General features: G+C 41.3%; 1 protein-coding gene across 2 annotated transcripts in view; it reads left to right on the plus strand.

The window, feature by feature from the left end:
* The first annotated feature begins 962 nt into the window (after positions 1-962).
* NECTIN3 (nectin cell adhesion molecule 3) overlaps positions 963-24,163 on the plus strand; it is a 64,652-nt gene continuing 41,451 nt past the window's right edge. For both annotated transcript variants that reach the window (XM_030235160.2, XM_030235159.2), the window contains exon 1: positions 963-1,241. In XM_030235160.2, the coding sequence (XP_030091020.1) occupies positions 1,037-1,241 (205 nt within the window). In that variant the 5' untranslated portion in view covers positions 963-1,036. The remainder of the gene's footprint in view (positions 1,242-24,163) is intronic.

The following is a 24,163-nucleotide window of genomic DNA, read 5'->3' on the forward strand; positions in this document are numbered from 1 at the left end:
GCCGTATTTGGTATTCCTCGGTGAGCTCTGCACAGGGCTCGCTCTGGTCTCAAATGGTTTCAGACCTTCGGATCTTTGCCATCTCTGATGGGCTTGGTACCGCCTCGGAGCCGTGTGCTCCACGCTCCCTGAGTGCCCCCCAGAAGCCGGCCCAAGCCCCGTCGGGAAGTGCTGCTGCAACGGAGCCCCTGCCCGGCCCCTCGCTGCCCCGCACGGAGCTCTACCAAGGGCAGCGTAAGCGACGCGAGGACAATGCCGGGAAAGTTTATTGTTGGCAAAACCAGTGCGCAAGGGCTGCAATCCCGCGGCCCCAGCGCCGGGTTCCAGCCCAGCGGCCAGCCGCCCCCGCGGAGGAGGAACCGGCCTTCCGCGACCGTCCGGGAGCGGCCCCGGCCGGATATCCCAGCTCTCGGGAATGCCCTCGCCTGGCGTCTGGCAGAGAGTGCCGCGGTCGGTCCTCCGCCGCTCCCCGCCCGGGGCGAGCGCTACTAGCCGATTCCCAGCCCGCGGGGCAGCGGCCGCCCAGACCATCCGGGCCGGCGGCGGGGAGCGAGGACAGCTGGAGTCTAAGGGGCGGCGCGAGAACGGATCGCGAGTGAAGAGTCCGGCAGGCCGGACGCCTCGACCGCGCTCGAGCAGTGGAGGGAGGGGCGGGACGTACCAACAGTCCCCCGGGGGAGGACGCCGTGACGCCCCCTCCCACCAGCCTCCCGCGGCACCCTTGATACCAGTGGAAACCCCCCGACGCGCGGGGTATGTCTGCGAGTCCCACAGTGCGGGGCGGGAGAGGCGGGGGCGAGGCGACTCGCGCCGGGGCTGGGGAAAGGTGGTAGGGGTCGCAGTAGAGGCGCCTGACACATGCTCCCCCCTCCCTGCGGCGGGTGGTGCGGCCCGCTCTGAGAGGGAGGGAGCGTCGCGCCCCGCCCCGCTCAGTGACACAGGCTCCGTGTGGGGAGGCGCTGGCGGCGCGGGCAGCGGGACCGGGCGGGACTGACCGGGCGTCGTAACGGCGGCGACTGCGAGCCGAGCCCGGAGCATGGCAGGGGCTGGAGCCGCTGCGGAGGTTGCTGCTGGTTTCCCTCCTTCGCCGCCTCCTCCCGCCCGCCGGGAACTTTTCCTAGCGGCTGGTGGCGGTGCCTCCCCCCGGTGGTGGCAGCGGCGGCGGCGGCTGCTGCGTTCGGCGGTGCCTCCCGGGCCGGGGCTGGGGCTCCTGGGGCTGGTTTTCTCTCGTTTCTGCTGCAGTAAGTGGAACTTTTCGCTTTGGCGGACGGGCGAGGGGGGCGGTGGGAGGAAGAGGAGGAGAGAAACCCGAGCCCCAGCAGCGCTGAGGGACGCGGCCGAGTTGAGGGAAACTTTGTCTGGCGCCCGGCGGCTGGGGCCGCTGGCCGCCCTGTGCGGGGGCAACCGGGCAGGACGTGGCTGGCATGGTGGAGGAGGGAGGTATGCAAGGCGGGTCCGAACCGGAGCCCGCAATGCCGACGTGTGGACTCTTTCCTCCGGGATAATCCGCTGTGACCGCGGTCGGGAGAGAGGGTGCCCCGGGAGGCCAAGTATTCCTGGCAGTCGGGCTGGAGTGGCTGCGGCCCGGGTGGGGCAGCAGCGCAAGTTTAGTCTCCTGCTGGGGCTTTCGCCGGCGGACGGCAGGTTATCCGCTGTAATTCCCGTCCTGAGCGGCAGGATGTCGCTTATTTGCGGGAATTCACGGGCGCTTCTCCCCTTTTCTCCTTTCCCATCCTATAGGACGGACAGAAAGGTCTTGGTGTTTTATCTGGGTGCGCCTGGGGGGAGGAATAGTACGCGCTTTGCCTCAGGCGGCGTGGGCTCGTGTCGTTGCTCCCTCTCACTGAGGGTGAAACCCGTGCTGGTTTCGGTGTTTGGTCGCTCGCCGCTGCTGCTGATGTGGGATCGTGTGCTTGCTCTACATCACCCGAATCTTGAGCAGCTGCTGCCGGGGGCACTGCGGTACGGGGCCCCGCCGGGCTTGGCGTGACCTACCGCAGGAAAATGCCATCATCTACCCCCCCCCCATTCATCTTCGTGTGGGGAACAAACAATCGACGAAGCAGTTGGAAACTGAGCAGGAATTTATTTATTTATTTATTTATTTATGTTGCACTGTCTGCGGTGTAGTGTGCGTAGTGTCTTTTTTTATTTTTTTTACAGCAGTGGAAGATGAGAGGAGATAAAAGTAGACTTGGACAAGAGCAAATCAAAAACACTCATCCTGCTGTTGTATTCCCAATGCAAGGGAATAGTTGGCAAGGATATTTTATTATAGGAGACGCTGTGTCCCTCCCTCTTTAATGAAGGAGGAACAAGTTGGAGGAGGTAGTCTCTAGAGGTTCATGTGATAAAAATACCCAGGAACGAGCAAGCCATGCCGCCGTAAAACACTTTTGTAGTATCTGAGAAATGCTTTCTCAAGGAGGGAGTTGAGGCGCTGTAGGATTGTGCTCCTGCATGTAGTAGTCTCCCCCCTCTGGCAATGATGTAGCTTTTAAAAAAGGTGATTGTTACTAAGTTTGTAAATATTGAGAAGGCATCACGTTTCAAACTTAAAGGCTTGAAGACTGTTTTCATATGGTTGGCAAACTTTTTGCACTAGCACTTTTCTCGCCTCCCTTTGTTCAGTGTTATTTCTCCTTTTTTGCAATTAAAAAAAAGTGAACTTGCAGACTTGACATAACCTTGACAACCTATTTTTACATCTAAATGTGAAGTTAATAGTAATCGTGAAGCTAAGAGCATCCGTGTCTAGTGTCATACAGCGACTTAACCTTTTTAGTCTTGATAAGTGTAATTCGGGTTGTCAGTCTTCGCAGATTCTTTTTTTTGCATAAGTGATAACGCTTCTGAATATCAGCTAGAAGTGGCAATGTTGAAGTAATTTTGTTCTTCGAGCACAAAGTTTTGAAGTATAATCTCTGGGTAAAAGGGAAAACTTGAAAAATTGCTACAGACTTTTGGACTTGGAGGTAAGCAGCAGGGGAAGAGGTTTTTTGTCAGTATGTTAGGTTTTAATTTTCTTTTCACTTTTAAATTTCCCACAGTTGCTTTCATTGTGTCTGTAACTGTAACATCTGACTATGAAGGAAAAATATTAATACTGTGGCTCTTAAGAGTGCTCTTAAATATATTTTGGGCATGTTTACATGTTGATGGCACCCAAAACTTCTTATTACTTTTGGCTGCCTTTTGTCCTGCTACTCAGCCAATTTTGATAATGGTAGCAAAAGAAAGATTTGAAAGTGCTACCACAAATAATTCCAATCCTAGTAGAATGAAGTCACTACAAAACCAAACAAATTTTTATCTAGTCATTTCGATTGACAGTTAGAAATGATGATTTATTTGAGCCATAATTGCTCAGAGAAATATTGCCAAAAACTTCTCAACACTCACATCAAAAAAACTGAAGGGGGAAAGAGAAAATATATCAGGAATCCGAAATAGCAGCTTTTCTATTTTTGAGTAAATATAGACCTGCTTTAATAAATGCTGCTTCTTTTACGGAAGCAAGACTACTGGCTTCAGGTTATATGTACAAGTACTTTTTCCACTTCCCTGTCAAACAGCGCACGATGCAACAAAGTGCTTACTAAACTTATATGATCAAACTAGTGTAACCTTGAACTAGGGGACATGTATGGCATCCATAGAAGCATCATCATAACCTTTAATCTATAAAGTAACTTATTTTTCATTGCAGCAAATGCTTTTCAGCTGTGCTGTAAATGAGGACCTATGTGCTACTAAATAACTAATTCCTCGTAATTCCTGTGTGTCATTTGTTTGCACACAGTGAAAAATTTTTTGCAAAATTTTTTTTAATATAAGCTTGAATTAAAAATAAGCAGAACTGTGAAGTAAAGTGAATAGAAGGATGTTCAAGATGCATTTTTTCAGGTATTTTGTTGAAGAAATAATTTTTTTTCAATTTAAATTGCTGGTTATGTTAAGCTTCTCAGTAAAGCTAGACAAAGAAGTATATATATGTCTTCTAAGATCCCAATGAATTTTTTTTTCTTCCAGAAGCCTGGAATGCACAACTCTAGACTGGTAGGATTGTGTTATAAAGGTGTAGATAATATAAGCGTGCAGTGTACCATATACAAAAATAATTTAAAAAAAAGAAAATCCCCAAGAAATTATTGACGAGAACAATCTGGCTAGAAACATTTTTACTAATTTTTCATTTGAAGTCATGGCAAATTAGAATGTCAAGCAAAGCAGGTTACCAACTTGGAAATGGGAAGGTGTAGTAGAGTTATCAGAAAGACAACAGAGTGTGGTTTTTCCTCATTTTATGTTAATAGTTTAGAAATCCATGTATAAATATGCATTTATTTTTTGAAAATGGTATGGAAATTAATGCCTGTTTGAGCAGGTGTTTGGTGAAGCAGTACAACAGCAGTGAAAGAAGGAATAGGAATGCTGTAGAAGGTATTTGAAAAGTCGGAATGAAATAGTGGTGAACCACATAGTAGGTTGGGCAGTGTATGAAGCTGCTGTGTGAAGAAACTGAGCAGCTGCACAGGTAAGAACAACAGATAGGAGAGTTTAAACCTGGATTGTTTGATAATTAACAAAAAAAATTTTAAAGTTGCCAGAAGTTTGTCCAGCCTGTACTTGATGATAACTCATTGGAATATGAGGTGTGTTCTTTTGAAAGAATTCTTAGCTGTTTCATTGGGGTAAGCCTGTTATTTTCCTTGTTACTGTTACACTGTGGTGGTTTTGGTGCTCAAGAACTCCATTTATATCTAGAAATGAAGTGCAATGTTATTTGAGTTAGGGTCTGAACACCTGGAGTATCATAAAAGAATTGTGATGGCTGTTTAGCCACTTGTGCTACATAACAGTTGAACAGTTACTTGATTTAAACAGTGTTTCTCTCTTGCCTTCTTAAACAACTTAATTTTATGTCATGGGATATGCATACTCTTTGATAGTGAAAAAAAGGTAGCTCTAGCAGGATTTACTTTTTGTGAGATAGAGAGTCAAGTATCCTGTTTAGAAATATGGTCAAATCTAGCTTGTTTTTTTTCTGATGCCTTTTATGTAGTATTGCTGACAGGGTGATATTGAGAAACAAAGGACTGTTCTGTAGCAGGAGAAGCAAAAATATGTAAAGTTTATAGACTCCCTGTACCAGTTGATTATCCTTCAGGTGCTGGTAGTAGAGCTTTTAAGGTAGGCACAATCTGATGTAGATTGCATCTGATGTGAGAAGGGAAAAGGAGTTGGGAGTGTGTTGCTTCAGAAATCAGTGTTTGGGGCTAGTGAGTGGAGCATTTGTGGAGCTCAAAGGAAAAATAAGTTGGAAACTCTAGAATCAAAAGTCCAAATTATAATTTGTAGAAACCAAATCCAGAGTGATGAAATTAGGTAAGAGAAGAATAAAACCTGGTACGCAGAAGATAATCTTACTAACTGCCAGCTACCTGCAGTGCTGTTGGTAAATGTTGTTTATAAGTGTTGGTTATCTGTTGAAGAGCAATAAACTTTGCATCTGGTGTTACACCAGCCTGTGGCTGTGGAGGTGGCCTGCCCCGCTGCTGTGTGGCTGAATTCAGGTTTGTCCATACAGCTCTTTATCGGAAGGTATGGCTGCAGGCTGCTTGGATATGCATGCAAGGAAGTGAGAGTGCTGAGATTGTGTGTGTTGTCTGCTTGCTCTGGAACCCCTGTACACTGCCTCTTAAAGGTGGCTTTGTGATGGCAGATTACTTTGCTGTTTGTGTTTCCACCTCTTGTTTCCAGCTTTGAATAAATGTGTTATATTGGATGAGAATTATTGGAACTTTGGTTGGTTTTTTTACCCTGATGACTTCTGTTTTGATTGGTATGTGGATTGTTATGCAGAAGTTTCTGTCAGGAATTTTCTAAGGCAACTGATAGTTGGGGTGTGTGACCAGATTTGCTAAGTGAAAAATAGGTATGGGTGCAATTATTTAATTATTATTGCTTTGTTATGCCACATGTTCTTGGGTTTTGTGGTTGTTAGAGGCGGAGGTATATATGGTCTTTAAAGGTGCCTTTAACCAAAACACTTTTGTGTTTCTATGGTTTGTTTTTGGTAGGGTTAGCCTGTCTAAAACAAGATTTTTGAGCAGTACTTATTTGGAGGGTAGTTGTATTTCATGCCTCTGAGTTCATAGGTGTCTGAAATGCAGTAATTTATTTTTATTGAGAGGATGGAGATTATGAATTTTTGATTAGGCATGAATACGCCGATCAAGCTTTCTTGTTAAGGGGATCATTAGTATTATTCTTTATTTCTGGTTAGAAAGCAGAAGGATTGCCTAGAAAATAGTATCATCTGAGTATGGGGAGAAATCACAAGAAAAGCTAAGAAAGAAAAGGTGGGAATAGCTGAATGTGGAGAAAATGCATGGAAATATATGAGGAGCAAGTAAAGAGTGACTTGTGCAGTAAAGAATGTGTCAGGGGAAATAATTACTGTGTTTCTGTCTCTGTCGTGGGAAGAGATGGTAAAGCCGTTGGGTGAAAGAAAGCTTGTCTTACTCTGCTGGATGTCCTGGAGGGTGAAAGTGTAAAACAGTGCATTAAAAGGAGGTGGAGGTGTGTATGAGTGAGGCTCCTGAGGGGGGTCATGGACAATATTTGCATTCATTTGCTTCTAGAAAAGGTGGCCCATGGTTGCTTAGTACATAAGCTCATGATGAAGAGCTTTGAGGTGTAGAACAACTACCAAGTCATGGTGAAAACACCAAACCCACTTTTTTTGGTGTTATCCAATACATGAATGCTTCAGGAGTTACTTTTCAGGTACTTAACTTTAAGACTTTGGACTGTTTCAAATGTGAACCCAAAAATTGGTCTTTCTGTCCATAAACTAGCAATAGAAGAAAATTAGCAGCAGAAATAAAATAAAACAACTTTAATGTCTTAAAGCTTCTGTTGATGTCCTCAATCATTTTACCATGGTTTTTCCAAGTGTATTGGAAGATAAAGGTAGATAAAGTATAGCGTGTTATCAAGAAGGTGACTTTTAGTTCAGGTGTTGAAAAGCAGTAACAAACTTCCAGACAATCCTCTTTTATCATAGCTGCATACTTTTGTTCAGTATTTCTGCTTCTTTTCAGTTGTTTTTAAACTAGTGTGCAAGAGTAAGAGCAATTTTAATTTTTTAATTGTGTAAAATATCATCCATCTTATTCTCAGTGTGAAGGCTAGATGAGTGTAACTCTTGAATTGACAGGGATACTAAGATTATCTGCAGCAGTAGACAGCTCTTGCCCATTTCCCTTCCCTGACTTCCTTCCCACATCAGATTTTCATTATGTGGCATTTAAGATAACATTACATGTCTTCAGGGATTCATTGTTTTCTTTTTTTCTGTTAGTCAAGGATTGTATAACATGATAGCTCTTAAACTAGTTCTGGGATTAGTTTGTACAGAGCTGAATGTTTTCTGAAAGTGGCTGTTGTTTTGAATACTTCAGTGTAATGCAGTGGCATGTGCAAAATTTGGAGTCATTTAAATGGCAGTCTTCTGCTAAAGGTGAAGAAAGACTAGTCAAGCAGGTCTCCATAGCTGATACGTGTACAGATGAGTGGAAAAAAACAGCTGAGCTAGCTTGATGAATTTATTGGTTACTTTTGGATTTGTTATTTTGATTAGCTCCTCAATTAGAAGATTACAGATTAATGTTGGATTTAACTTTTTCATACTCTTCTATTGTGTGGGCATTCTTTGCCCACTTCTGTTTCTTTTTTTACTTGAAATACCACCCAGCCATTCTGCATGTGGTGTATTTGTGTAAGCCAAAAACTAATTATTGCTGGGACAAGCATAACCGAAACCAGACTATTGGATGAAGAGATGCTGGAGAAAGCAGGATATGAAGAAGTTGACATGTTCAAGATGGGTAACTTAATTTCTTTTCAGTGTGTATAATTTGGTAGAAAAATAGTAACTTTCGTCAAGTATAAGTTAAATTACTTCACATACCTAGTAACTTCTTCATAGCAACAGATTAACTTAGGGAGCAAGACTTCTGACTCATATATAACTTCGGGGTAATTTCTTTCCCCAAATTCCTTTAATTTCTCCAAGATTGATTGTTGATCATTGCCACAGTGAATAACTAACTCCGCTAGAGTTGATTGCTAACAGTTGGAGAAGGGAAGTGAAGAGCTGTTAAGCTTAATATAATTTTTTAATATATTTGTAAAGATTGATAATTGCATTATAAAAATCCACTTCTCAACCCTTTCCCAGTGCTGCTGTTCCTGTGTTTTAAACACTTCAATGCACTTTTGATTTCAACAGATAAACTTTCTTGAAACAGAAGTAATGTTATTATGACTTCATTAAGACATTGTACCATTTAAAAAGACACTGTAGTTCTAAAGTAATCAACTATGAGAAATTGATGGTTGTGACAATATTGTGAATCACTTTTTGGGAAATTTAAATGCATCCTATTGAAAGTTTCAGTCTGTTACTGGTAGCTGAAGGTAGCATAAAATAGTCTGCCTCTGGTAACTAGCAAGTGTAATAGCCATTTATCCAGAATAGGGTCTATAGGAAGAAGCATACTAAGTTCTGTGTAGCTGTGTGAGGTATCCCAGATAGTTCAGGCTTCTGTATATGGCTTATATGATCTACTTCCAAACTTTAAAGTCTCTTCCAACCCAAACCATTCTGTGATTCTATATATAGAATCACAGAATATATATATATATATATATATGTAGTATAACACAACTGTTAAGTACAACAGCTGTAAAGTAATAAGGCTTTTTACTACAACCAGATTATCACAATTGATGTATCAGTGTGAATATTTAATAACTTAAACTACCTCCTGATAAATCAGAATGTAATCTTTTGTGGAGAAACAGATTTGTGTAGGCTTTATGGAAAATCTTTAAATGATTCTGCAGAGTGTTCTACCTTACAGAAAGAGGTGAGGACTGTGTGATTCTACAGAATTGTTGGTGAAAGTTCTTTTTGTGATTAATCTCCAGAGCTACTCTACAGCTGTGTATTGTGAGTCTCAAGAGACATGGCTTAGGTATAATAAGTTGATGTGGCTACAAATAGGTGAAAACTGAAGTGAAGTGAGGAAGAGCAGTTTTGGTGGTGTCTCTATAATCTGAAACTGCTGTAAAAGATGTCCTGAATTGATTGCTGTAAGTACATGGGCAAAAGAATAGTGAGTGTTATTAACCTTAAGGGTTTTTAATAGGATTTCCTAATATTTCCTTGTAGCTAAACTGGTGAGATATGTTTTGGGAAGTGGATTATTAGATGGGTGAAAATTTTTGTATCCTGCTGAACTCAGAAGGTTCTGAGTCCATCTGGATGCTGCTCACTGGTGGCACCAGTGCAGAGGCAGTTTGGCTGCATTCTGACCTCTCTTCCAGGTTGTAAAGCACTTCAAGCAAATTTATGGATACTGTGGATGACTGTGAGGGTCCATTATCTGCTAGAGACTGGGGCTAGTTGAGTGGGATGTCCACAGGTCAGAAATAACTGTTGGAAACCTTGTGAAATTCAAAAGCAGATCTGTCTTGGGGAGGATGACCCCATGCAGCAGCAGAGATGTGGTGCAGACTGGTGTCGGGTACCTTTACAAGAAAGGTCATAAGGGTCCTTGTGGGGCAGTATGTGCCTTTGTGGTGCAGAAGGTGAAGAGCACACTGGGCATGCTCAGCCAGTTAAATGAAGCAATTTGGACCTCTACTCTTTGGAGCTCATGAGACTACATCAAAAGTATGGTGCAGAGTTTTGTGCTCCCAAATATGCAGCAGGTGCAGAGGTGAAAGACCACTAAGGTAGAGTCACCACATGATGTATGAAGAGGGTTGGAGAAGTGGGTTTATTCAGCTTTGAGAAATGTCTGAAGTGGGGCACCCTAATTGCTGCTGGCACTGTTTAATAGGCAGTGAGAGGGAAAACAAAGACAAACTCTCCTTAGCTATGCAAAGGGAAAGGATAAGAGGCAGCAGACACAAGCTACAGCAAGGGAAGTCACTATAATGTGTTAGTAGTATGTTTTCCCACACAGACAGTGAAGCACTGAAATAGGTTGTGGAATCTCTGTCCCTGAAAATATTCAGAACCTGACTATGGTATGACCCCTGAGCAATTTGATCTGACTTCAAAGTTGGCCCTTTCAGTTGGGGATGGGATTGGATAACCTCCAGAAGTCCCTTTCAGTCTAAATGAAGCACATTGTGTGCATGGACAGGCATGAGCTAGTATACTGTAGTTGCTAGACCTAGAAGGAAAGTAGAAGAAGTTGGAAGTCTTCTATTTAGATTAAAATGAAACAAGTTTTTCCTATAAATCAATTTGACTGTTAAAAACTTACTTCAAAACTGGATCCCATTGTTACTTCCTAATGTAAGTTATGTATGTTAGAGAATTTGTTAAATAAAGATCTGGCTACATCTTTTCTGTTGCATCAATAAGTAGCCAGTAAGAACAATCTTGTACAGCCCAGAGCTGGGTGACAGTGTGAGACATACTGAAAATGTAGCTTAGCGGTAGATTGAGCAGCTATTAAACACCATTCACTAGGCTTACTGTTGTGATGCAGTTCCTGGACAAAAAGGGGTTAACTTTCTGGAACAGCCTGCAGCGAGCTGGGCCTAAGAGCTAAAATAAAAGCCAGCAGTGTCAGCAATGCAGGGGGCAGCAGGCATCCCATAACTTTGTAATGTAACTGGTAACTCATCAGATTTTTTTTATGGACAGCTGAGATTTGCTGCTCCTGACAAAATAAGTTTGTTCTATTTCATTGTATAACCGCAGTTGTTCAATATTGGCAGATAACATTAAAACTTTACAGGCAATTGAAAATGTGAAGTTAATATTTAGCTGTCCTTTTTAAGTAGTTTGAGACTTTGCAACATTACCTAGTGCAAAGTACATCCTCCCTTTTTACATAGTGCAAAGTACATCCTCCCTTCTCTTCTTGCAGACCTCAGTTCTCCCCAGAGTAGGTGGTGTGTGGAAAGACAACATACAAAAAGTCAAGGAGTGGTCTGCTTGAGACAGTCTGGGCTGTCCTAGGGATTGAAGGTCTTGTTCCTTCCATTAGGATGTCACACACATCAGTGTATGTGATACGCAGTGTATCAGTGTTCCTGACCAGCTTCTAATGGCTTTCTGGTTTCAGTGTAGGAAGTACAGTGCAGCGGACAGGGAATGCTGCACATTTACAACTGTTACTGAATGCTTAGAATTTCAGGTACTACTTACTAATTTCACAGAAAGGCCAAAAGAGAAACTCCCCAGTACCCAAAATCCTGATAACAGAATGCTTATTAAAAGCAATTCAGAAACATTGCTTGTACAGAAGTGTTTGGTAGTTACATGGACCATGTATTCTCACACTAAATGCAGTGGGCAGTCACTGATTCTGCCATGTCCCTTTCTCCAGTTAAAGTTGAAGCGATGTTCAGTTCTGTGTGACTTGAACTTTTACTTTATTGTTCCTATGTAAAAGTAATATTCTACTAAAGACAAAGATGTCAATACAACAGTATTTTTTAATTTGCTTTGTTCTCCCCAAAATGGCTGACATGCTCTAGATAGTTGGTTTTGTGGTGCTTAGTTTGTTTGTTTTAAGTTATCCCAAGTCAGGGGGTTTGTGCTTAAAACTTCTTGGTTAGGTTAGGAGTTTCATAGACCTTGCTTTTTAGTATGGCACACCTCTAAATGTTGATAGTTTTGCCTTGTCAAAACCAGCCAGTGTTTCTTGTGGTATTTGTCAGAGTAAATTGGGGTTTTTGTTCTTTTTTTTTAACTGCATTGTGTTTATACTGGATGAACTAAGACAAAGGAAGACAACCTGACTTCGCTGGTTTCATTCATCTGAACTGAGCAGTTCAGAAATCCTTCTTTCCACCCCTACCTGTGAGTAGGTAAAATATGGCATAGTTCTAGGACATGTAACTTGAATGTGATCATGTTTTTGTTAGACCTTCTGTCTGAACATTAAGTTGAACAGTAATTGTGAATTTCAGAAATTGGCAGTTAATTGGCTCTCTGAGTTGACTTAAGTTTGCCTTGATAATGAATGTAGAGGTGGAGTCTGAGAAGTGCAGTGTAGTATTGGAAGAACAGAAAGTATATACATATGGAAAATTAGGTAACTGAGTAACAAAATAATTAGGTACTGATAATAGCACTGCACAAGTCAGTAAATACAGGCACAGAAATATGGTAATTCTTTATTAGTATCCTCATTGCTTCTCCTAGCCAGCTGGGTTGACTGTCATTTCAGCATGTATGCTGTGCAGTCTTACAATTAATATGTAAGTTCTGGCTGACCACTGCAGCTTTCCTGTGTTACCTGGTATAAATACTGTGGAATGCATGAAAGATCAGGTATTAATTATTTGGACTTCTCTAGTCACTGACCTTTCCCTGAGGAATAAGGACTACTGAACCAGAGGCAGGGTCTGTCTGATGAAGTAAGGTGGAGGGTTCTTTTCCAAAAGCATTGCTGTCTTGTGAGGAGGGTTTTAAACTATGCATGTTAAGATGGCCTTTGATTTTTCACTAATCTGAAAAGAAGCAAAGATGCAAGGAGCAATCAACAAGTTTCCAAGGAGGATATGGTGGAAATTGTTTTTATCCCTTCTCTTGTGAAGGCAGCACAAATGAGCACAATTGCAGACTTAGGATCTCATTGGGATTGCGGCAATGTTGTGGAATAGCTGGCATGACTGGAGTCATGCAGTTAGTTCCGTTTGTACCTTTCAAAGGCAGGCTGGCAAGGTGAGGAAGAGTGTCTAGAATGCTTGGAGCTAGACTGGCGTGGCTAAACAGATAGGTTGAATTCAGAAAAAGGAGAGTTCATGAGCTTTGGAAGAAGGGGCAGGAAACTCAGGAGGATGTGATGTTTGCAGATGGAAAATTAGAAGAGCCAAAGCCCAACTGTGATTTAATCTGGTGTTGTGGTTTGAGCCTGGAGCAATGCCAGTGCCCCCCATGAAAATACTTCTTCTGTGGTGTCTGCTGTGAGATGTGATCAGAAATAGAGCAAAGCAGGCTCCAGTTTAGGATTAAAAGGATTAATTTACAACCCTAAAAGCAACACACAGAAATCAGGATGAAAACCTTCCAAAAACAATCCTCCTCCCCCCACCAAATTTCCAATGCATTCACCCCTCAGATTATCCACTCTCAGTTCAGCACCACCCTTCAGATTATCAATTCTCAGTTCATGGAGGAGAGAGGAGTCCCTCTTGCACCATGAGCTTCCCCAGGAAACATAGTTGAAACTTCTTGTGTTTCCATGTCACACGTGGCACCGCCTGTAGATCTGCCATGGTGACATCTTCCTTCCATGCCCAGTGTTCTCACCGCTGGACCAGAGCTGCTTCTAGGGTTTTCCTTTTTAAAGGATGCTTTGCCCAGTTCCAAAAAGAGCACAGTCTCTCACTTTTGGGACACCTGTCCCTCCCCCCCCTCCCCCCCCCCCCCCCACCAGATTTCACCCTCTGGGGCCGAGGGGTCTCGAGAACAGAGATCATCTTCTTCTTCTTCTTCCCTGGAGATGGAGGGGCACCAACCACCACCCTCCTCACCCATCGTCTCTGTTCATGCCACTCCTTCACATCACATCACTGCACTCTCTTGGCTCTAAGCCATTGCCTCCCCCCCTGAAATGCAGTCTCTGTGTCACAAGAAAAAAAAAAATGGTTCTGTCCATGGCCATACAAGAAAAGTCCAGCCAAAGGCCACTCTATCACCTCCTCCCACCTAAGATTCTTTTCAGCTTCTCTCGTGGCTCATTTCCTCTTATCTCTATATCTCTTCTCATTCAGCTCCAGGAGGAATCAGCATTTGCAAGGTTTCCAGCATCCAAGAAAAGGGTTAAAAGTCTCAGGCTCTGAGACTGAACTCCCACGGCTGCCCTGCCTGCATTGAATCCCCCTCTTCTCCTTCACTCCAGCCGTGCTCTCAAATTTTCAAGGTGGCACAGACACCAGCTCTCCCTCTCCTGGGGGGGGCTGTCTGATGTTTCTCAGGGTTCTTCCACCCTTCGATCTTGCAGGGGCCTTCACCTCCCTTTCTTTGCCCAAGGCCCAGCCTGGCGGCCTACCTCCTCCTGCATGGCTCCCCTCCCCCACCCAGCTCAGAGCTGGGCAGGGGAGGTTTGTTCTCTTCCATGAACCTGAACCCAAGAGACTTTCCCCCGGGAGTTCTCAGCTTTTAACCCCCTGTGTTCTCAGAGGTGTATCCATGTTCTCAGTGGCCAAAATAGGTGCCAATATTCAAAATCTGAGCACAGTTGGTTTGACCACAGCATTCCAAAAAACTCACTTCCTCTCAAACCATGACGTCTGGTTACTACTGTGAAAAAAAGTAAAAAAAATTATTTTTACAAATACATGAGCAACAAAAGGAGGGCTAAGAAAAATCTCCATCCTTTTTTGAGTGCAGGGTGAGACAGTGACAAAGGGTGAGGTATATAATGAAATTTTGCCTCAGTATTTAAAGTTAAGACTAGTTTTCTCTGGGTACCCAGACTTCTGACATTGGAAGACAGGGATGGGGAGCAGAAATGAAGCCCCCATGATCCAAGGACAAATGGTCAGTAACCTGCTGTGCCACTTAGACACACATACAAATCTGTGGGGCCACATGACATCCACCCAAGACTACTGACAAAGCTGTCAGAAATGCTCACCAAGCCACTTTGAATGATTTACCAGCAATTCTAGTCCTAGTTCTAGTTCGCTGGAAGTTGTCAAATGTGATGTCCAGCTACAAGAAGGACTGGAAGGAGGATCAAGGAGACTGTAAGCCTGTCAGCCTGACCTCAGTGCCAGGGTTGGTTATGGAGCAGATCGTACTGAGTGCCATCACTTAGCATGTGTAGGTGTGGCACTTAGGGACTTAGTTTAGTGGTGGACTTGGCAGTTTTAGCTTAATGGTTGGACTCAATGATCTTAAAGGTCCTTTCCAGCCTAAACAGTTCGGTGATTTCTAAATCTCACATCTGAACTGAGATAACTCCATTCAACTGCACATGCCATGGTCCAAGGGGCTGGAAGGCAGCTTGGCAGGCAAAGGTATAGAGCCCTGGTGAACAACAAATTGAGCAGTATCAGCAGTTTGTCCTCACAGCAAGGAAGGGAGCTCTCATCCTGGGCTCTGCTAAGCATTACAGCAGATTAAAGGAAGGGATATCCTTTGTTACTGGAGCACTGTATCTAGTGTATGGCTCATGGTACCAAGGGGACACTGAGCTACCAGAAGAAGCCCAGAAGTGGGTCACTGTGTTGACTGGAGCACAAGGTGTGTGAGCAGAGGCTACAAGAGCTGGCCCTGATCAGCCTGGATAAGGGAAAGCTGCAGAAAAGGAGCCCTTATTTGCTGCTTAATGAGAACATATCAAGAATGTAGATCAAGACTTTCTTCAGAGACCCCCCCACACAAGGGGATAGGAACAAGATAGAAGTATAGAAAATCTTGAGCCAATGTAAATAAGTGAAACTTCTCTGTGAGAGAGAAGGTGCCCAAAATATTTGAGGAATCAATGTCCTGTGGTGATATCCCAAACCGGATTGGACCAATCTTCAAGCAGTCTGATATAACTGGACCTGCTTTGAGCAGGACTGCGTGGCCTCTTCAGGTCTCTTGCCTCTTTACCTACATGAAATCATTATTCTCTACATCAATATTAGAGCTTTTTTGACTTTGCCAATGATAAATGCATTATGAAGAAAGCTTTGCCTAGGAGTTCACTTGTGTCTGTGGTAATTGCTAGGTGACCTGGTTGGAAATGATCACTATAGCTTACATCTGTTGAACATGACCTATTGAACACCTTATCAGAGGATTTCTGTGACAGTTTGGTTGGTTGGGTTTTTCCCTCCCCTCTACAGGCTTGTATTGATGAGTAGTGATTCCTGTGACTTGAGTCTGAATGCTTCAGTCTGACAACTGAAGTCAGAGTGATTAAGTCAAGAATATCTTAATAATGCTTATAATTTAGACTCTGAGATAGACATGAGCTTTTTGGGTAATCTAGCAAGATGCTCATTATAGAAACCCTCATGGTTAGGATGGTAGCTTATGTAAATACCACTGTGTAGTAGAAAAGTGGTTTGCTAGTTTATAATTAAAGAGAACAAACAGCAGTGACAAGAATCCTATACTGAACACTTTGTATTTTTGGGTTCTGATCTTTTTTTTTTTTCCTGTTAGTCTGTGAAATGGCAAGTTTATTATATGGTAGCATTGAAACAACAGCCATTTAACTTGGAAGGAAAGCTGTTTTTTGGACTGGGTTGGCATTGGGAGCCCCAACCCATATTTTTGCAAGTTTGTGACTAGGTGGAACAGAATATACTGTTATGTCATTGATGACTTCCACATTTTGCAATGAGGCAGAAGACGGTAACTCCTCAGACCTCTGTAACATTTTAGTGGTCAATCCCTCACCCCCAATATCTCTTCCCCTCAAAAAAAAAAAAAAAAAAAAAAAAAAGTGGCTATTGTAATAGCATTAAATTGCCTTTCTAACTAAGGAGTGGAGAGGCATAGAGTCTGGAAGGAAGTGGAAGGGTATTTATCTGACCAGACCATTTAGTAGTCACCATGGTCTGGGAAGTTTTTCTGGAAGGATTTGTGTGCTGGAAGCTCTAGTTGTAGGTAGTGCTGGAGGATAGTAGGATCGTGTCTGTTGCATTTCCTGGAGTATGAGGTGCCCTAATTATATATAACTGCTAGTTACTCATAGCAAATTGGAATAAAGATGAGTTACAGAATTTTGAAGTACCTTAAGAAACTGAGGGATTGAATAGTTAAGCAAGCTGAAGTGTAGATGGTTGTTCAGTGATGCCCATGAGGCATCCTTTGGAGGAGAGTGTTAAGCTTTGTGTATGAATTATTATAAATATTTGTATAATTGCAAAGAAGGCCTTGAGTATGTGATGGTCAGTTCTGTGAGGTTTGCCAGAGGTCTGGTTTGGAGGGGCTGCCTGTATAAGGTCTGAACTAGGCAGTGCACTGTTGGGAAGCGTGTGCTCTGTCATGATGTTGTATTGGCATCCTCTTTGAACTTGAAGTGTAGTAATGCCAGCTTTGAAATTTCTTAGCTCTGAAGAGTATGCTAGAATTGAAACCTTTTAAGAATAAACTCATGTCTAGAAAGTGTCAATTTTTGTGTAATGTGTGACATTGTCTGTATCATGAGAGGCAGTTTATATATATAAAGTCAGAAAAGCTGAAGCACTAGCTGACTAAAACTATGTGATTGGGTGTTCCTGTAGATCTCCAGAATGGAATTTCTTTCATCATATTGAGCTCACAGCCCTGTAAATAAATTAAGAGATTGAGCTTTAAAATAAATTTTAAGCAAGCAACATTAGAGTTATATCTAAGCATAAGGTTATAACTTGACTTATTATTGAACATGCTCAGAATGAGTTACTTTTCTCAAAGCTGAAGGCTGTAATTTCTCCTAAATCTTATTTGTTGCTGAGAATAAGACTTGTTTGTAAGGAGTGATTTGTGGATGCCACAGTGACTCAGCTGAGGACAAAACGAGGCTAACAGATTTCGTGGGGAGTTAAATATACAACAAATATAAAACTTTGAAGAGTTAAAAGCTTTTAACAAAACATATGACAAAAGATTAATATCTGCTTGTGGATCAGAATAAAAAAAAAAAATTAGTCATGGAGGAGACTGGTCACCTGCTGTGAGCTGGCTGTCCCTCTAATGAAGAGGAGAACATTTACTGAAAAAAGTAACTAAAGAATACAAAATGAAGGAAATGAGAAATACGTTCGATAAGAAAATAGCTATTTATTGTAACAACTTGGAATGTTCCAGTTAAACCAAATGCAAGCTGACCTGAGCATGAGAAAAGTATCTGAAAGTGTTTTAAGTAATTATGTGTTAGCAGAAAGCACTGGCACTGTTTCCTAATGTACATGAAGTTCTACTTACTGAGAATTAAAAATGAAATAATTTTGCCATTCTAGATACTGTCAGTGTTAATTTCCGTTTTGTTTTTCCTATTTCGTTCACGTAAATCTGGGTTGGTTTCTTGATTTGCAAAGCAGGTGGAGCATAGTCTTTAACACAGTTGAAGAAACAGCAGGTTTCGAGGAAGAGAACTGGGAACGAGACTTGTAAAAGGAGTGCATTCTGAAGTCTTCTCACAGTAGCAAGGTCTGGAAAAACCCAGTGATCGTGCTAGAGCAAGTGGTATAAGTGTATGGGATGTTGCAAGTAAGTTCCTGAAGTGAGAACTTGTCATTAAGTCCTTCAGCATATGCGTCAAATGGGCTAACAAGAATTTTAAGGAAGACTAGATTATTACTTTAGTAAAATATCTATTAATCTTATAATAAAGAAGCAAATAAAATCCTTGATCATGTGCAGGATCAACTTAGGTTAGTTTGATTTTTTTTTTTTTTTAATTACTAAATATCAAATCTTTCTAAAGTAAAGGGTGTGGAGGTTTGTCATTTTGGTCAGGGTGTACATTTGAGGAATTCATATTCTGTAGCATCAAAAATTTTTTTTATTTCAATGTGCTTGGTTGCTGGCGGGGGGGGGTGGAGTGGGTTTTGCTTCTGTTTTTCTTCTTTTTTTTACTGCTTTACTGGTTTATCTTCTTCCTAATCTTCACAGCCATTCTCTTTTTGCAGTGTAAGTTCTTTTGGACCTTTATCAGGTTACCTTTTATGAGAATAATGAGTTCTTCCAGTCCGTTACTATATGTCATGTTTTCTGGGCCTTTGAGCACACTTTGCTTTCAAATTCTCTAGATGGCTAATATGTGATGTGTGCTGTTCCAGCTGGACAACTCCAGTTGGAGCCGCACTGATGTTGGCTAGAGCATATACTTTGATATTAGCATATTCTATAGTGTCATTTTCAATTCTTGATATGTAATCACCACATACTTGCTGTAGTTTTCAAAATACACTTTGCTCTCTAACCAGTTATTTAACATTGTTGATGTGTTCCTGCCAGCTGCTAGTCTAATTTGGATCCACTGCAGCTTGAAGGTATTTTTCTGCCTGACTGGGAAAGGTTTTTTAAGTGTAGCTTCTCTTGTTTCTCTATGTATAATGCATTAGTCATCAGCCCCACCAAGATTCAGATCTACAATTCTCTTTTTGACCTTGAGTCTTCTGTTAAATATTTTTGTTATGTGTTTAAACTGGATGCCACATAGGAGGACTTCAGCCTTTCCCAGCAGATCAGTTTGTCAGAACTATTGACTCATCTTTTTTGTTTCAAAAGACTTCTAAGATCATTTGGAATTCTTTAACAAACTTTCCAGTAAGATGTTTGAGTTACATTAAGGACTGCTTGTTTCAGTCTCTTCTGTATATTTAGACCTATTGCTCTGATACTTAAGGATTTGAATTTATTTAAATGGGGATGTGAAGCATTTTGTGGTGGTTAGGCAGTAGTATCCAGTATATGGATAACTTTTGAACTACTTGTTTACTCTTACTACTAGTTTTTTGAGGGAGTGGGACTTGAAGTGAGATGCCTTCTTCCAGTCCTGCTTTTGATCCTGGCCCATTTGATAAAAAAAGAGTACTTCATTGTCCTGGCTTATTACTTTTAAAGGAGATGGGATTGGAATATTTGGTGAAACAAAGTTGAAAAGATTATTTACAGAAAACCTTCCAGCTGCTTCATAGCCTGCCTTACTTAGTAGTTCAACATGTTTTAAAACATCTGAAAGTTTAGTGTCAGGATAAACATGTATGTATTAATTTTCTGTGTGTTATTATGTATAAAAGATTATGATGTAAGAACATGTAAAAAGGACATTGATGTTAATACAGTCTAAGTCAAAATTCCACACAAAGTTTTAAAGTTTGTGGGACTTGGTAAACATTCTAAATGAGTAGTTTGATTGAAAGTTTTGACCTTATAAAACTGGCTTTCTAAGAGTGTCCTTCCTAACTCCATTTGAATCATGAGCCTAACATTCCTTTTTAACGTCCTCTAGTGTCTTAGATTGTCCTGCTGCTTGATACCAAAAGTCTGTGCAGCATGGTAGTAAGCAGAGTATGCAGGGACACAGGTGCTGTCTTACATGGAGTTAAACTAGAACAGAAGCACTGGTTCACATGTGAAAATGGCATTCTGAAATAAGAATGGTGGGTAGCAGCCAAGTCTGTCTTCAGGGGCAGAGTTTTTCTGAAGCTCCAACTGACTCTATGAGCTGGGCTCCAGCTAATGTTAAACTCTAAGTTGTATCTACTTTTTCTTTGACTTTGTGTTGCATTGAAGTAAAGTGTCTCTTTGAAATATCTTTTTTTGCTTTCTGTGTTGCAAATGTCAGTCTTGTGGATAATTGTTTATTGTGGAGCTGAAATGATTTGCATGCTTTGTCATCTTTGATTCCTTTGTGCTAGGATGGCAGTTCTTTGTCCAGTATTGCATTACCTGGTGTTTTAAAAGGCAGTGTGAGTCCTGTCTCTGGGCTCTGGTTGCTATCATGAATGGTAGCTGTAGCTTTCCCAACAATTATTTCTATTCCTTGCTCCCTCTATGTAGATATGTTGATGCAGCAACACATGTTGATGCAGCAACTAGAGGGAGATAACTGACAGTCTCTTCCATCAGCTGTGGGGAATGAAGGAGCAGAATAAGACAAGCCTTCTGGCTGAATGGTGTGATATCATGTCAGCTGTACCTTTAGGAGCAGCCAGATGGTGGTTCAGAATGTTTCAGAATTCTGCAGAACATCCTGTGATAGCACTTAACTGGGAGTCCATCTGTCTGGAGCTTGATGTTAGTAAAACCCTTCAGCAGCAGCTAACTTTTGAGACAGCACAGAAATTGGGACTGACCTCTTCACACAGTTCTCATTGCCAGTCTCTTTGAATTTTCAGTTGCTTGGAAAAGATACAACTTTGTGCAGCTTTTATTTTGTAATTTTCAACTAGATTGTATTCCCCTTTCTATGTTTTTTGTGAGTCAGGCTATAGTCACCTAGAGGAGAGCTGCTCATGCCATAAACCAACTCAAGACTGGAACCTCATTTTGGGCCACTTGTAGGCATAGGAAGTTAACATTCAGAAGTTAACCATTTGCAAGTGGTGGATTTGCATGAGCTACATTATGATGTTTTTAGTTTCCTGTTGGTATTAGGTAAAGTTGACTTAAAAGCTAGAATCCCTTGAACTGGAGTAAAATGAAGAAGCAACCTGAGAGAGCCTGAGAATTTCATTAGTCTTGGCTTCAGACTATCGAATTGCTATGCATCATTTCACTGAAACTTTTTACATTCTGGTAGGCTTTTGTATGCTTATTATACTGTATGCTAAACACTGAACAAGGTTTTTTGTTTTGCTCTCTGAGATGGAAGTAATACATCCCTGGTTTTCTTCTGTAAAAAAATAAGGCAAGTTCTATATCAAAAAAAAAAAAAGGGTACTTGAGCTGAGTCCTGTAAATGCAATGCTTATAGAAGCTAATCTCGTGGCGTTCCAGATCTCAGCTCACTTACCCCAGAAAAACTGATTGACACTCCACTTCAAGCAAGCATTGTGCCAAAGCAGATCCTTAGGTGAGAGTAACACTAGGTTATAATACTTTCTCTTTGATTTAAGTGCAGTTTTTTCCCACGTACTTGGTTAGCACTTCTAATTGGAAGCTAGTGTTGAGGCATTTTGTACTACTTAATCTTGAATCTCTTCCATTCCTTGGTTCTGATCTTTCTTTTTTTGACACAGTAATTTGATCATGCCCTGGTGCTCAAAAGATACACACTGACTTCTTCCCAGTCATTTAGGCATATATTTTTATGAAGCAATTAAGTTGAGGTTTCAGCTTGTTTTCTGCAGTGCCTTAAAGTGATTTGTTTTTCCAGTTAAACAAATCTGAAAATGCCACTGGATTTGTGGAGCTGTGCTCATTGCCTGTGTTGCATTGCCTCTTGTGATTGACTGAGCTAATTCAGAAGGTTAAATCAGGAAGAGAACAAGTGAGTTTTTGTAGGTCAGGGTCTTTTAGGTACCTGATGAGTGCTGAGACAGGAGGAGGAGGACTGCAAGAATAAGCTTTCTGATGTCAGCTGAAATTAAACTGGCTAAACAATAATGAGTAGCCTGACTTTAAGAGTGTTCTGCTGACATAGCAACTTGCTGTCCCTGAAATAGGATGTTCTTGTTGTTTTGCTCCATTTTTGATTAGACCTCTTCTGAGTTCCTTGCCACTAGTTTGTACTAAAGCCCAGTATACCCATGAGCTGAATAACTTTCTGATAGAGGGGAAAAATTCAGTTTTATGCTCTTCTGTAGTTTGGCTCAGTCCTGTGGAAATAGCTGGCAGGTTGTGGGAAATCAGTGGCTAGAAAGGGTCAATATGGTCACCATGTCTTGCCAGAAGTGTGCTGTTAAGTGGGCAACAAAATGCATTGCTTTTATAATTAGACTTGTGCATGGCTGCTTCATATAGAAAATCTAAATGTGCTGATTATTGCAACAAAAAACAAGCCTGTAAATATGGAAAGTATTCTGCCATTACATATCGTGAATATATGTTGTGTTATGAAGGTTGTCATATCATCTTAGTATCTTTTTTTCAGTTAGTGGTAGAAGCTTAATTCAGAATTGATGTTGAAAACATTATCATGGTCAGTATTTGATACCACGTAGTTCTGTGGCTTTTAATGCTGCAATTGAGCCTTAGGGATCTTTTTGTTTTGTTTACTCTTAAAACATTCTGTCAAGTTACATGAGTAGAGTCATTGGTTTGCTGTTTCAGGTAGGATTCTTGCCTTTATTGCCAAGCATGGCATTGGATCACTGTGATAAAAAATCAGTTAGTGCATGGGGATTTAGCTGAAATTGAATCATGTCAAAGTGCTTGAGAGGGCAATCTCATCATGTGAAACAGTACAATCTGATGTATTCCCTGGAAGCAAAAAGGAAAGGGAAGGCAGATCTGTAAAAACTTGGGCAAATATAAAGAAAAAAGTAAGAAAACCTCATGATGTTGTGTTTACCTTGAAGTTACAAAACATCTTGATTACTAAGTAAATACAAAGTGTATCCAGAAGTTTTGTTGTGAATGTCAAACTTCAATATTGTGAAGGCGAGGCAGAAAAGGTCAGATTTCAGGAGGAGGAGGGCCAGGCCTCATTAAAACAATGTATGTTCTATGCCTGTGTGCCTGTGTGTCCTAACTTTGGATCAGTTAAGGACCTGAATAGTGTGGTCTTGAAGTGGCTTGATCTTCAGAACCTTGTGTATTATAAGCTCTAAATGTGTTTTCTTGGGGGAGACATGTAGCTCGTTATTCAACTGCAGACTGTGAACAGAATACTGACTCTTGAGGGGAAGTCTTAATGTCAAAGGAAATACTTCTCTTAAGCATCCTGAGGCTTGGAGAGCCCTGAATATCCATATGGCAGTTAGCTTGCTAGTTTCAACTATTAGCTTGATTGCTCTGCAACTACAGCTAGTTAAATAATAACTGGATAGAGATTAAAACAAGAGATATTGTTCCAAATGAAATATGTGACATTGGCACATCAGATTTAAACTATTTCTAGTACTTTAAACATTTTGGACTCTATATACTGTTGTACGAGCTGTATGTAAGTTCAAGTTAAATCATTTGTGAAATGTAAAAATGTAAAATTTGGAGCTGTGATATGTTAGCTTTCTACATCCCTTGCTGGAGAAGTGGAAGTAAAAAGATCTAACTGATCAACATTCTATACCTGCAAGTGTGTTTATGTAAATGTATATGGGCCCTGCTCAGTTCAGTCAGTAAATCTGGAAAATAGCAGCAATGAAAAACTTTCACTTCTGAAAATATTCACGTAATTCATGCAAGAACACAATGTTCTCATGGCACAAATGAGCTGTTAGAAGTATTCCTTGGTGGAAAAATTGTTGAGTATTGACTTTTTAAATGTACAATGGTCATCTTTATGTAGCTAAAGCCTCCAATTACTGGGAGCAGAGTTGTCAAAAAAAAAAAAAGTAAAAGGAAGCAAAAGAGCTCATGTGTTTAGTTAACTGGGATGTTTTTTAGTTTAGTTTGTTACCTTCCACAAAAGCCTGAACAGTTTTTATAAGTTCACTTGTGGGGTTTTTCTGTACTAAGCTGTTTAGGGTTATATACAGCTAATCACTATAATAAAGTATAGGTGAAGATTCAGTAGAT

This window comes from Serinus canaria, chromosome 1 (genome assembly GCF_022539315.1).
Source record: "Serinus canaria isolate serCan28SL12 chromosome 1, serCan2020, whole genome shotgun sequence".
Taxonomy (NCBI): Eukaryota; Metazoa; Chordata; class Aves; order Passeriformes; family Fringillidae; genus Serinus; species Serinus canaria.